Source organism: Zea mays, chromosome 5 (assembly GCF_902167145.1).
Source record: "Zea mays cultivar B73 chromosome 5, Zm-B73-REFERENCE-NAM-5.0, whole genome shotgun sequence".
Taxonomy (NCBI): domain Eukaryota; kingdom Viridiplantae; phylum Streptophyta; class Magnoliopsida; order Poales; family Poaceae; genus Zea; species Zea mays.
Genome location: NC_050100.1, coordinates 50,367,710 through 50,380,800, shown reverse-complemented (window position 1 = coordinate 50,380,800; position 13,091 = coordinate 50,367,710). Strand labels below are relative to the sequence as shown.

The 13,091-nt window shown below is 50.1% G+C and overlaps 2 protein-coding genes across 2 annotated transcripts; one reads left to right on the top strand and one right to left on the bottom strand.

Moving 5' to 3' along the window:
- Nucleotides 1-4,073: 4,073 nt before the first annotated feature.
- On the top strand, nt 4,074-6,347 carry LOC103626329 (uncharacterized). The gene has a single exon (XM_008646725.4). The coding sequence runs from the start codon at nt 4,429-4,431 to the stop codon at nt 6,169-6,171; it is 1,743 nt and encodes a 580-aa protein (XP_008644947.1). The 5' UTR covers nt 4,074-4,428; the 3' UTR covers nt 6,172-6,347.
- Nucleotides 6,348-7,268: 921 nt separating this feature from the next.
- On the bottom strand, nt 7,269-9,307 carry LOC100381851 (uncharacterized). Its single transcript, NM_001356968.1, has 2 exons — nt 9,146-9,307; nt 7,269-9,017 (listed from the first exon to the last, which is right to left on the bottom strand). Exon 2 carries the CDS (start codon nt 8,992-8,994, stop codon nt 7,564-7,566), a length of 1,431 nt encoding a protein of 476 aa, NP_001343897.1. The 5' UTR covers nt 8,995-9,017; nt 9,146-9,307; the 3' UTR covers nt 7,269-7,563.
- Between the last annotated feature and the right edge of the window lie 3,784 nt (nt 9,308-13,091).

Below are 13,091 nucleotides of genomic sequence, written 5' to 3'. Positions count from 1 at the left end.
CAAAAGCATAGACTTTGGTTGATCCGCCGAAGCAGCTTTATCTCTTATGTATTTATGTTGCTGATGAGCTTCGGCTTCATCTATATTGTGAATGGCCCTGGAATCTGTTTAATTTCCTTCGGCCCTTCTAGCAGTCTCTTGGCTTCCATGCACAGCAATAGGGCCCTGGTCTGATGGTATCTTTATACACAAATATGCTGGATGAAGTATCGCTTTAAAGGCATTCAATGTCCCTCATCCAATGATTGCATTGTAAGGATAATCCATGTCTACAATGTCAAATACAACTTGCTCTGTTCTGGTGTTGTGCAGATAGCCGAAGGTGATTGGCATTGTTATTTTTCCAAGTGCCACTATCTGCTTTCCTCCGAAGCCACACTTGGAGTTTGTTGCATCATGTATTTTGTCATCCTGCTCTTGCATCTGTTTGAAGGCTTTTGCAAAGATAATGTCTGCTGCACTACCCGTGTCTACAAGGACATTGTGAACCAAGAACCCTTTAATGACACATGATATGACCATGGCACCATTGTGAGGATAATCCTTAAGCTGAAGGTCTTCTTGAGAAAATGTAATCGGCACATGAGACCATTTAGACTTGATGAAGGGTCCTTGTACTCCAACATGTTGTACTCTTCTCTGTGTTTTCTTCTTTTTCTTCTTATTGGCTAGTTCGGAGCTTGAACCACCTGTGATTGGGAGCACTAGCTTCATTGCCGAAGGTGACACAGCTTGATCACCTTGCGAAGCCATTGCCGTGGTTGTGGAAGTGAGTTCACCGGAGGTGGACGCCAATGTTGGTCTCTTGTTTTTGATTGCTGAATCACAAAATAAGGCAAATGTAAAGGACCTTCATCCTTTGAAGCATCAAACCCTTCCGAACTTGATGGTTCTGGAACGAAGGTTATGAAGAATAAGTCTTCATAATCCACAAATACAAAATTGTATTTACAAATATAACATCATGATAATTATTTATATCATATAAAAACATTAAATAATATTAAAGTCTGTATCATATGATGACAAAGTAATATATGATATATATTACATTTGTACATTCGTCTTGCTCGAAAGTGAAGATGATGGTACAATACCCGATCCCGCGTGAACAGTACGGGGTATTGTTCATCCCAAGCAAAAGTACATTTATGACCCTGATATGTACACATTATCCTAATACAAACATCAGAGACTCAAGGGTCTTTTAATCTTTGGCTCGACAACGTGTTTGACCTTCGTAACAGTCTTGGGCCGAAGCTATGAACCTTCGGCATTTTACACATATCGGTTGCAGCTTCGGCATCCAGCCCTTTTGGTTGTAAATGATATCTTCGTCCTGAGGACATTCGGCAGAGAAGAAGGCCCCCAACAGTGTCATTATGCTCGTTTCTTGTGGAAACTTGTTCATTGTTGTGTTGGCCTCACTACTCCTAGATCCGTGAAACACGTTTTAGCTAGGTTCGTGGCTTCTAGGGGTATCTTCAAAAACTAAAAAACTGATAATTACATGTGTTTCAGCGGTATGTTAGGCTATATAGATTAGTAGGAATGATTTAGTTTTTGACAAATCTCCTATGATTACTTATATGCAGGTAATATTTCGTATGGTGCTATTACTGGCTTAGACTTTAGGCTCAGTTATAAAAGGACGAAGAGGACATAATAAAGGAAGCATGTTGGTGCCTTGTCTGGAGGCAGCGTCTATTCGTATTTTCGCTCACTTCAGCTGAAGATTTATAAATAGGACCGTTTCGGTTTAGATATTATTGGTCTGGTATTTATGTTTCTTTTGAGTGATGGGAACTGTTAGCCATACCCTTATGTGATAGGGAAGGCCGAAACATTGCCTTACATCATCTTAAAAAAATTCAATTTTGAATAGTAAATGGATTTTATACCCTCCAATCTTCTCTCGAATCTTTGCTCAAAAACAAGCATTTAGTGGCTCTGCTGTATGTCAGGTAGAAGAAACTCGCCCTCGACTCTCGAGTGCGCTGTAATCATCTACGTAGAACCCATCTGACCGGAGAAAGCACGACCATTCATTGTGTTTAATTTGCATGTTGCTGTTATAACTTATATCTACATACCCCAGCCACCGCCCTATCCTTTTTCATCATGAATCAGGCCTGTGGCCTCGCAAGTCATTTCGGTGGCCACTCATATCCTATCGTTCTTATCTTCCCATGTATCTCCAGAGACTGGGCTCCTGCTTCGTGTTCGGGCGGGATTCCAAGCCGAATCTAGTGCGCGCGCCCTTCTTCTGCAGTCTGCACAGGGGTTTCTTCTGAAGCAAAAGCTGTTGTTTCCTGCCCCGCCCCGCCCCCAGGTCCTGCCAACGGAACTGCTGTTCTTTCGTCGCAAGGTGTTCCTCCCTTGCTCCTGCTACGTGATGCATGGATGGATGGCGCGCGCGCTCTCTCTCTCTCTCCCTCAACATGTGAAGCAACTTTGGAAGAAGGAGAGGGGGGCCCCCCTTTTTAGCCTGCACTGTTGGAACATGGGCATCAGATCCTTGCCGCGAGAATCGAACCACTTCACGTGAAATTGTCGCGAGCCATTGTCTGCATGCACACACATGCCGTGCAAGTTCATCGTTGCTGCAGGGAGCTAGCTCTCATCTTTTGGACTATATGGGGTATATGATATGAACCCCACCAGATGAGGGTATCAAGCTAGGTGCTGTTCAGGTTTTCACTGCTTGGAACAACAGGATGAAACTGTCAGCAATAACGGCATGTCTGCTGCCTCGAGGGTCGCCACCACGGCCAGCCATCCATGTGTTCTTTAGTGTCTACGCATGGGCTGGTCCTTCACAGTAGTGCCCACACCGGAACGCCGACGCCGAGTGGTCCGTTTCGCTGCTGACGCGCGCCGGCGGCCGGCGTCTTCGTCTGCCGCAGCTGGCACTTCTCAAGTCACGTGCTGTGTGTATGTATGTATATATTACGTCTAAACGTTCGACCGTTAGTTTATGTGAGTCGTACTGCTCCGGTTGTGATAATAATCTGCTCTGGATCCACTGCAAAGCCTGGAGCAGGAGCAGCTGACGGGTACTCTTCTGCGGCCGGCCTATGCAAATCAATGCATGTCTCCTGCCTCTTCATCCATCACTGGAGTGGCCGGTGTGGGGCGAAAAGAAAAATCATTAGAAGCGAAGAACAGGTAGGGGCGCTCGTCCTTTTTCACACAAAAGAGATCTCTCGAGTCATCTCCAAGCTTAAAGCCCAAGAGTCCTTAGTGTAGTAGTACTAGTACCTTACTAGATTTGCACGCACTCGCCAATACTGATTGCCCTAGCTAGACCCAGCCAGCCAGCCCGCAGTGCCTTTGTTTCGCCGCATGCCGTGGCCCAGATCAGATGCACAATAAGAACATGCTAAATAAATAAACTTGAATAATGGCATGATGTAATTATTTGGAACTACTGGGACAAATTTACATATATTTGTCACTGAATAATAATGACTATACGCAACTGGTGAATGCAAGCATGGCAGACTAATGTGTCACTGACATGTTTTTGCTGCTGCTACTCATTGATGATGGCTCGAATGGCAAATAGTGTGAGAGCTGTACGGTGTGACTTTACCTTCAAGTATCATACGCTGCTAGTGCTACTGCTAGCACGGAGCAGGTTAGGTGACCAACAGGGCAACAGCACAGCTTGCATGTAAAGCCCTTTTTATTTGCCGTTATTATTTTACTCCCGGAAAGGTACTCGATGCTAGCCGCATGATAATACATGGTGAGAGAGAGAGAGCACTGCATAATCACCAACTCAACTGTAGTTCATGACCCCATTATATATATCACCAAGGAGGCGACGAAATGAAGGGTATATATTCAGCATCCTTTAATTTAACTCACCCAACCCACTGATCCAAGCCATCATTCCATCCCATTGCTCTCATTGCATCAATTCGCGGCTAGAGTGCATATGCTAACGATTCATTAGTACTTGCCAAATAGATTACTCTTTAGCTACTGCTGACTGCCAAGTAGAGTGCAAGAGTTACCATGACAGAGAGAACAAGTGACCAAGCTAGAGATGAAGCTGCAGGCAGGCTACACAGATTGACACAGAGAGAGAGAGAGAGAGAGAGAGAGAGAGAGAGAGAGAGAGAGAGAGAGCAGCAAGATTCCAATGGAAGAAACCAACAGGAGGCAGGCAGCATGGCAGGGATAACTAGAGGACAGATCAGAGGTTGGTACCGGCACTACCAACCAGCCCTACCCATCTGCCTCCGTAGTGGCGTGCACTGGCTACCAGTAGATGCCCGTACAAAACTAACATTTGTCCCGGCTCCTTGCACCACCATATATTCGCGCACATACATAGCATCTCAAGCTCCCAATCCCAAGATGAATGCTACGTAGGTAGACAGTGTTCTTGTGGTGACGTGACCTCCACAGAGTGCAGAGATGGGAGAAGCTGAAGAAGCGCCAGGAGACAGCAATGGTGAGGCACTGGAGCTCCTCATGTCCATGGCGTCCTCTTCGCTGGCCTGCTCTGTCTCGCAGTTCCCAGCCAAGTGGCAGTCCATCAAGGACAAGCTCCAGCTGCTCTGCTGCAGCCTCAATTCACTCTGCGGCGGCGGCGGTGACCACGACGACGACGACGACAAGGAGCATCCTGTGTTGGCTGAGCTTCTGCGGCTGGCTTCAGCAACCGTGAGGAGCATCCAGGTCGTTGCTTCTCAGTGCAGCGACGGGTCATACAAGGGTGGAAGGCTTCGTCTGAGGAGCGACCTGGACAACCTGAGCTGCAAGCTCGATGCGCACATGAAGCAGCTCAAGGAGATGGCCGTCTCGTCCGGGGCGCCGTCGCCGTCCAAGGCCATTGTCGCCGTCAGGCCCAGCGCCGAGGCCAGCGTGGGTGAGAAGGCCTTCTACCTCAAGGATCTCTTTTCCAGGATCAGGATCGGCGGCACCGTCCAGAGGAGCCAGGCACTGGCCGCCATCAGGGAGCTGTTGGTGGAAGACGAGCTCTGTGCGAAGGTTGTCGCCCTCGACGTCGACGACGGCGTCGCCCTGCTCACGGGGTTCCTCGAGTCCACCGACGCGCGCATCCAAGAAGAGGCTGCCGGCGCCGTCGCCGTCGTCGCGAGCTCCGAGCGTTACAGGGGAATGCTGGTGAAGGCAGGGGTGATCGCCCCGCTCGTCCAGCTGCTGGAGAACGCGGACACCGCCAGCGAGCTGGGCAAGCAGAGGGCGGCGCACGCGCTGAGGGAGCTGACGGAGAACTCCGACAACGTGTGGGCCGTCTGCGCGCACGGCGGCCTCACCACGCTGCTGCACGCCTGCGCCCACGCCGGCAGCAGCAGCAAGCTCGTCAGCTCCTCTTTTGCAGTGCTGAGGAACCTCAGTCGGGTGGAGGAAGTGAAGATGTTCATGGTGGAGCAAGGGGTGGTCACGGAGCTGGTGAAGCTCTCCCAGAAGAAGGAGGAGGTCCGCAAGCTCGGCGCCGTCGAATTGCTCCACGCCATGGCTCTGGATGACGCCGACGTCAGGGAGGAAGCCGTCGGCATGGGGGTGATCCAGTCCCTCCTCCAGTTGATATACCCCGACCTTCCCTACTCGTACAAGGCCAGGGAGGTTGCTCTTGCTGCCATCTGGTTCTTCTGCTTCTCTTCTGCAAACTCCTTGGATGACCTCATCAGCTCGGATGTTCTTGGCTGGCTGCTCTTCTACCTGAACAACGGCGACTACGCCGTCCTCGAATGTACGCTCAAGATTCTGAGGCATCTCTCCGAGGTTTCTGAGGAGTACAACCGGATGATGGGCAGAGCAGGGTATTTGAGCGCCCTGTCAGGCTTGCTTGGAGCGAAATCCTGTCGAGTCCGGGAAATGGCGGCGCAGGTTCTTTCCAGCTTGCTGATGCTTCACCCCAACCGTGCCATCTTCATCCAAGACGGCGACAATCTGAACAGGCTGCTGCAGCTCCTTGATCCAGCCGAGGGCAAGTTGATGGCGAAGGACTTGATCCTCTCTGCTATCATGTCCCTGGCTGAGACCAACAGCGGAAGGAAGAAGATTGTGACGTCGGAAAATTTCTGCAGCCTGAAAGAACTGGCAGAATCTGGTGACTTCGACGCCAAGAAGATCGTCAGGAAACTATCTACTAACAGACTGCAAACCATCTTCAGCAAAATATGGAGTGTCTAGATTATTCCTGACTCCCCTTTTTCACTGAGGCTTAGCTCTAGTCTATTTGATGTCCATAGTATTTTTTCTCTGGCTTTGCTTGTAATCTCGGCGCATCCATCATTTTGATTCCTTTGTGATATATATTGCAACTTCGGTTAAATTCATCCTTTTTTAGGAACAGGGTTCTAAATTCAGCGCCCTCGCCAGTCTTCTATTGTGATCGCCATTTAGTTTCCAAATTTCTGTCTCACACATACAATGACAGATAGAATGTCCATACTTTTAAGGTTTGCCTGTGGCTCAAGATCTTGTCAGAAGTATAATGTCGGCCACGAATTTCTACTGCCATGACTATGAGCTAGGATAAGAGGCATATGCTGAACCGTCAACCAGCAAATCTTGTGTACATCTGCATATCCATTAGGTACCGTACAGATTTGTTATGATAGGAGCAAGTGGGAGTTAGCTAGCAGCCAAACTAACGGTTCCTTCAACACTGTTACTGGCAAAAGCAGTGAAATTTACTAGTAGAGAACTGACATGTCAAACAATCATCAGCAAGTATTCAGACCAAAAAACGGGTTGAGATGTTCGCCAGTAGTTTGTTTTCTTGCTAATATTCTTTGGATTTTGGCATTCGGCATTCCCGTGATGATTCAAGATGAGCTCGTGAATGTCTGTGATCCAGGCCGTATGTGGTCCCAATATATCAGGTCCAGTCTGGCGGGCCTCTATTTGTTTGTACATCTCCAAGCTGAAAGCAGTGGTGGTGTTGATTCATGGTCTGTGCAGTCCTTATTTTCGATTGCTGAAAAAATGTATTACTTTACACACCCATTTTCACCAATTTTTCATCAGTAGGCTGTGCATGAACTTCCTGTGTGTTCAAGAAAAAAACTACACCATCATGCATGGTTGTGGTACAACATTCAGAGATGAACAATGTGACATTCCTAGCCAGTCAAGAAATTCATCAGTCCTCGGAGCAAAATATTGTATGTACATGTAGCTGTACTATACCAGTTTCATGTACATACAAGGCACAGCGTTCATCAGTGACCAGTCCTCGGAGCAAAATATCTAAATGCATTTCAAAATCGAAGGAAACAAAGCAGGACAAAAGGAGGAGGCATATTATAAACCACATCACGATCCTGTGCTTCACAAACCAAGACCATACTTACAATCCAAAACAAGAGCACCAGCAGACAAGATGAATTGCTAGCCAGGTCTCAAGGGGAAAGAAAAAAAAATAGGACATGAGATATGATACGATTGTAGCAGTAGATTATGTAGTGGCACACTGCAAAAAAGGCCTCTCACCTAGATGCAAGCTCAAGTAAGCAGACACTTCAAACACTCATGACGAAGGGGAGCCAAGCTGTTTGATCGAAACCATGCTTCAAACACTCATGCTTCTGCTGCTGCTGCTGTCTCGGGTGTTTCAAGTTCAACCACCCGTGCCTGGTAGGGTGTAACGGGATTGCCATCGTCGGCTGCGGCGGTGAAGAAGGATCGCTTCCCGGCCAAATCTGCAACACGCCTAGCAGCACACCCCGAGTCACGCGGGCTCTCGTCAGAAGGCGGCATGGTCCTGATCCTTGGGAGCAGCTCTGCAACCTTGGCAAGTGATTCAGGAGACAACTCGTCGTTAGACGGCTCAGTGAGCTTTGCTCCCATCTCCTCCCTGTGGCTTGCAGCACGAGCGGATCCTGAGAGGGGCTGCTTGCATAGCTTCCCTTGTGTCACAGGAGCAGCTATCAGGGACGAGCCGGGCGTGAGGCTGTAGCGGCTCGGGACAATTCTGACCTTGGAGCTCCCCGCCGGCCTCTTCCCAGTAGATACATTCCTGTTATGATCGGCCACCGCGCATTTGAGCGTGAGCACATCAGCCACGTTGTTATCTCCGAGTGTCGCGTTCCCACCCCTTGCCTCTGTAGCCTTGGCGTTGCCTGCTCTTGTCTCGGTAGCCTTGGAAGTGGACTGCCTCCTTAACCTGCTGGGACTCATGCTCCCGCTCCTCGCCTTGGCCCTGCTTGCTACGGTGCTTTGCTTGGCATCCAGTGGGTGCTTGGCATTGCTGGACGGCCACGGTCTGGCGGGGACGGCGTGCTGCTTGGAACGCTGGCCTTCCTCTCGGACGGCACCGAGCTTGTTGGAGAGTGGCTTGACCCGCGCTGCCGCCACCGTCGCCCCGGGCTTGCTGCCGACGCCGTGGTGGATCTCCAAAGGGCCGAGGCTGACGCCCCTGCGCCGCTGCACGGGGGGCTCCTTGATCGGCCTCAGGGTCGGCCACGCGCCGCCGCCCTCGCCCTGAATCTTCCTCTGCGGCGCGGCGGAGGGGACCCTAGGGTTCGCGGCAACGGTGTCGAGCGGCGCGAGGCTGAAGCCCCTCCCTCGCGCCGCCGCCGGGGCCTGCTTGATCGGCTTCAACCCCTGCGCGGCGCGCGGCGGCTGCTGCTTGTCAGTGGTGAGCAGGTTGGGGTTGACGGCAGCGACGATGTCGAGCGGTCCCAGGCTGCGCCCCCGCGGCCGCGGGCGCGCTGCCGCCGCCTTCGTTTCGGGCGCGGGTGCGACCTCTGCGCACTTAGGCGGCTGCAGCTGCTGGGAGGTGCGGAGGTGGTGGAGGCGGGAGGACAAGCGCAGGATCTCCGCCTCGATGTGGCCGATCTCCGCCTCAACGTCGGGCTCGGGCCGGAGGTTCTCCTTGTCCCCCTCGCCCTCGCGGGCGCTCGCGGGCGCCGGGGAATGGGCGTGACACACGGAGGATGAGGCGGCGGCGTTGTCGCAGGCGGCGTTGCTCCAGACGTGCACCAGCTGGATGAGCGGGTCCTCCTCCATCGCCCCGGCCAACTGAGACGCCCCTGTACCGTTCCCGTCGAGAGAGGATCGGCTCAAGCAGAGAAGATCAGGGGAGAAGCGAACCAGCAGGAACAGAGCCACGGACGAATCCGACCGGCCAACTGAAACTCGAAACCAGACTGACGGATACCTGGACCAGACGAACGATCGATCGACGGCTGAGCGGAGGCCGGGAACGGATGTATTCCTGCTTCCCCTTGCGCACTCGCGGAGGCCGGGAACGGATGTATTCCTGCTTCCCCTTGCGCACTCGCGTGGTCTTGAGGCGGGATTCGTTGTTTCTTCGAAAATTGCGGTGCGGGGAAAGAGGAAGAGGGTTTAAGAGGCCGGTGGTGTCAGTACTCGACCGTTGGGCTCGGGAGCGGAAGGGGAGCGCCGCCGCGCGCCTGTATTATTGCGAGTGGATTTTTTTTTGAGAAAGAAAAGGTGAAAATACATTCGCTGACAGTAGGGCCACGCTGCATGTACTACTCCTCGGTAAAGGTAGGAGGACCGTGGGAGTATATAGCCAATAAGCACGAGTCCCGCGAGCCCGGCACGAAGTCCGCTTTTTGGGTCCGGTCCGAGCCTGGCCTGCTTTTCGTGCCGTGCCAGGCTTAGACAGGAAACTAGGCACGGCGGGTTAGTCCGGCACGGCCCATTTACCTCTAAGCCTGTTAAGCCCGTTTTTTTACACTAAAATGTGCTTACCGACCCGTTTAGGCCCGCTGCAGTCCGGGCTTGACAAGAAATTGAGCCCGCGGGCTCAGCAGGCCCGGCCCGGTTTTTAGCCGGGCTTCACCGGGGCCGGGCCGGGCGGCCCGTTTGACCATCTCTACGTGGGAGGATCGGGTGGGGGAGGCAGACGTTGCAGTTGCAGTGCGCGTCTTCTACCGAACCCCATCGGAAAATGTCGTTCCATCTCGAAGATTTTAAATTCGAAGATGATTCTACACCTGCAAAATCCATACATTTTCTCTACTGCAGCTTAATTCAGTTCAGAGAGGCTGCTCGTTTGGCGCAAGCAGATACGAACAAATATGGGACTTCGTTCGTGTCGCGTCCTACCTACGCTTCCGCATCGACCGAGGCATAAAAGAAATTGCGTTCGTTCGAGTTTAACCGGCTAGCGCCGTAGGCTGCACGGATGGTGCCGATTGTTGGGACTCGTGGTGGGCATCGGATCCTATTCCTAGCATTGACACCGACTACAGGAGTTGGAGGTTTCGGCCCTGTGTCCATGAGAAAAAAGCTGCCGCACATCAAATGTTAGCTATACGCCTATACCGCCGTGGAGGTGGAGTGGAGTACAGGTGGGAAGAAGACGAATTCGGTTTTTCCGGGACGTTATGGGGTTCCCAGCGTTGGCGCGCTCCGTTGCTGCGGCTGCTTGCCGATAGCCGGCTGGGCTATACCGTTGCTGCGGCATCGCAATAGCGCATGTCCCGCGCCCCCGGCCCCCGCGGCCGCGCGCCTGCCGGTTGCGCACGTTCAGCCGGCGCCCACCACATCTGGCATACAGCAGGCAGCAGGTTTCCGGGCTTCAAGCCAGTTCAGCTGCCTGGTGTACGTTGTCTGATCTTGGTATATGTCTTTTTAAAGCAACTCCAATAATTCTCTAGAAAAAACCTTCCTAAACTTATATTTAGCAAGTTGCTAATTAGCTATTAGAAATAAAAAAAATAGCCTGGTCTCCAACAGTTCTTCATATTTAGACAATATTTGTGCCACGTGTATCGGACTTGGTTTGTCTCGCTGCATGGAAAATATATATAAAAAAAGAGCATGCTGAATCTAGCAACTTCGCTGTGCTGGCAAGAGAAAAAAAATAAACCATAGTCACAAAGTTACCGGATCGATAGGGTCGAGGAACGGGATACGCTACCCGTGAGAGATTTTTACATTGTGAAAACAAAAATGATCCCGCGTACCCGTGCCGGGGATGACGTTTCTGGGTCGAGTGTCGCTACCATTGTAGCTATTTCTTGTGACTATGAAATAAACATGTAGGTGTGCAGAAATCAATGACAACTGCGTTTAGGGAGTTGCTATCAAGTTGCCAAATATGGGGAGTAAATGAGGTTAAATAGCAAGTAACTAAAATTTAGCAAGACCATTTGAAGAACTATTGGAGAAGCGTTTTTTTGTTCACTCTGAAGACCATTTGAAGATCATTTATAGAACTATTGGAGTTGATCAAGTACAAGAACTTTCCATGATCTTTGAGCCAGAAAAGGAAGATTGGGCTCTATTGGCTCCGATTCGGAGCCAAACACTTGGCGTTCTACCGCCTGGCGGTGCTCTCTGCGGTGGCACGGACGGTTCGCAGCGCGGGACCGGAAGGTCCATGATCCTACTGTAGGAGCGGGTCTTCTCTACTTGCTGGTCGGATGGTCCCCGTGTGCGTAGAGGGCCGTATAACCCTATAACTCTCCCCCAGGAAGGACCCCATTAGGGAGGAGAGTTTTAGGGATGCCCCGGGATCGGCAGGCCACTCGGGACGTCCATAGACGACATAGAGTCAAAGAGCGATGACTTTTTGAGGTTGGAGGAAAGCTAAGCCCGTCTGAATTATGCCTACTCCTAATGCGATGAAGGAAATAAAGGAAATAAAGTAGATTTGATTAATTGGTTCGATTAGTGATATGCGTAGTCGATCGTACCCCTTCATATATATAGTGGGGAAGTCTAGACCCGTTCCTAGACGTTTCCTATAGAATTCCCTATAGATCCGCAAATCAAAGTACTCTTTCAATAACCCGATCATTTTATTCCTAGGATCGGATTTCAGGTTCTTGATTACAAAAGTCGATCTTTAGAGTGCCACCATCTCATATGTCAACTTCTTCCGGTGGATCTACCGATGTAAACCCTGTTGTAATATTAGACAAATAAGTGACATGCTTCCATCATATTTAAATATATTAAATATTTAATTCTGAATAAAACATGCATATAACTCAGATAAATGCCATATGTAATTATAACAGCAATGAACAGTAGCAATTCCAGTAAACGAAAACATGAAACATAGCTACTCAGGTCCATGTGTTTAATTCTTATGCAATGAAGAAGGCAGATTAAACACATAAACATAAGTGTTTATATTAAGATATTGCTCTCAAAATAGTGGGTTGCTGCACTAGACAGCCTTCCAACGCTAAGTGGTGATCAGAGATCCTCGACTGATGTGACAGTCCTACCTTACCAAATCAGGGTTTTAGAACAAATATTATAAGCCTAGAAATCAAACATGAATATCAAGATCAAAACAGTATGCACAAGAATTAAAAAACAATAATGAACTTAAATAATCAGCCTGCACAATAGTGAAAGAAATTACTAGGCATAAATAATATTAATGCTGAAAATAACAACATACTAAAACACAGACTGTCATGTCGTCTCACTACACCGCTATCATCATCGAGCAATCAAATCCGCTCACAAATTGTCCAATCACACCCAAGTAAATAATACTAGCAGATTGCACAAAATTACTCAATAAATATAGAGAGGCAACGAGTAACTCACAGCACGTAGATTGTCTACGTGGGAAGACCAGCTCAGCGAACACAAGGTTCTGTCCCAGAAAATGTTACGAGAAATAAACCAAATAAAATGTTATTATGATACAGAGGAGGCGAGATGGGGATTGGAGGCTCGGTGGGTGCTGTGTGTCCGGCCTTCGGAGGTGTGTTTTCTCTGCCCGTGAAAACTAGCCCCGACCCGGGTGACACTTTCCCCTCTCGTGGGCTTCCAAACACTGCCTAGCTCACACGAGCCCGACACGGATGACACTTTCCCCTCTCGTGGGCTTCCAAACACTGTCTAACTCACACGAGCTTTCCTTTACACGGGTGCTGAGCGATACGAGTTTACAGGAGAAAACCGGACGGTTTCGAGGCTCCCAAACGAGCCCTAAGTCCACATCCAAGGTAGTGCCAACAGAACCAAGCTGCTGCGGTCCGGTCCCTGTTGGATTGCGCGATACGGACTGAGACTGTCTCCAGCAACGTCCTCTATATACATCCTATATATCCGTCCTTTACAGTCTTCTCTAAAAGATTCCGTCTCCTATATCTACTTTCTCTCCA

What these genes read in the sequence shown, in the direction of transcription:
- LOC100381851 (NM_001356968.1), bottom strand. Translation starts at nt 8,994, where the DNA reads ATGGAGGAGGACCCGCTCATCCAGCTGGTGCACGTCTGGAGCAACGCC.
- LOC103626329 (XM_008646725.4), top strand. Translation starts at nt 4,429, where the DNA reads ATGGGAGAAGCTGAAGAAGCGCCAGGAGACAGCAATGGTGAGGCACTG.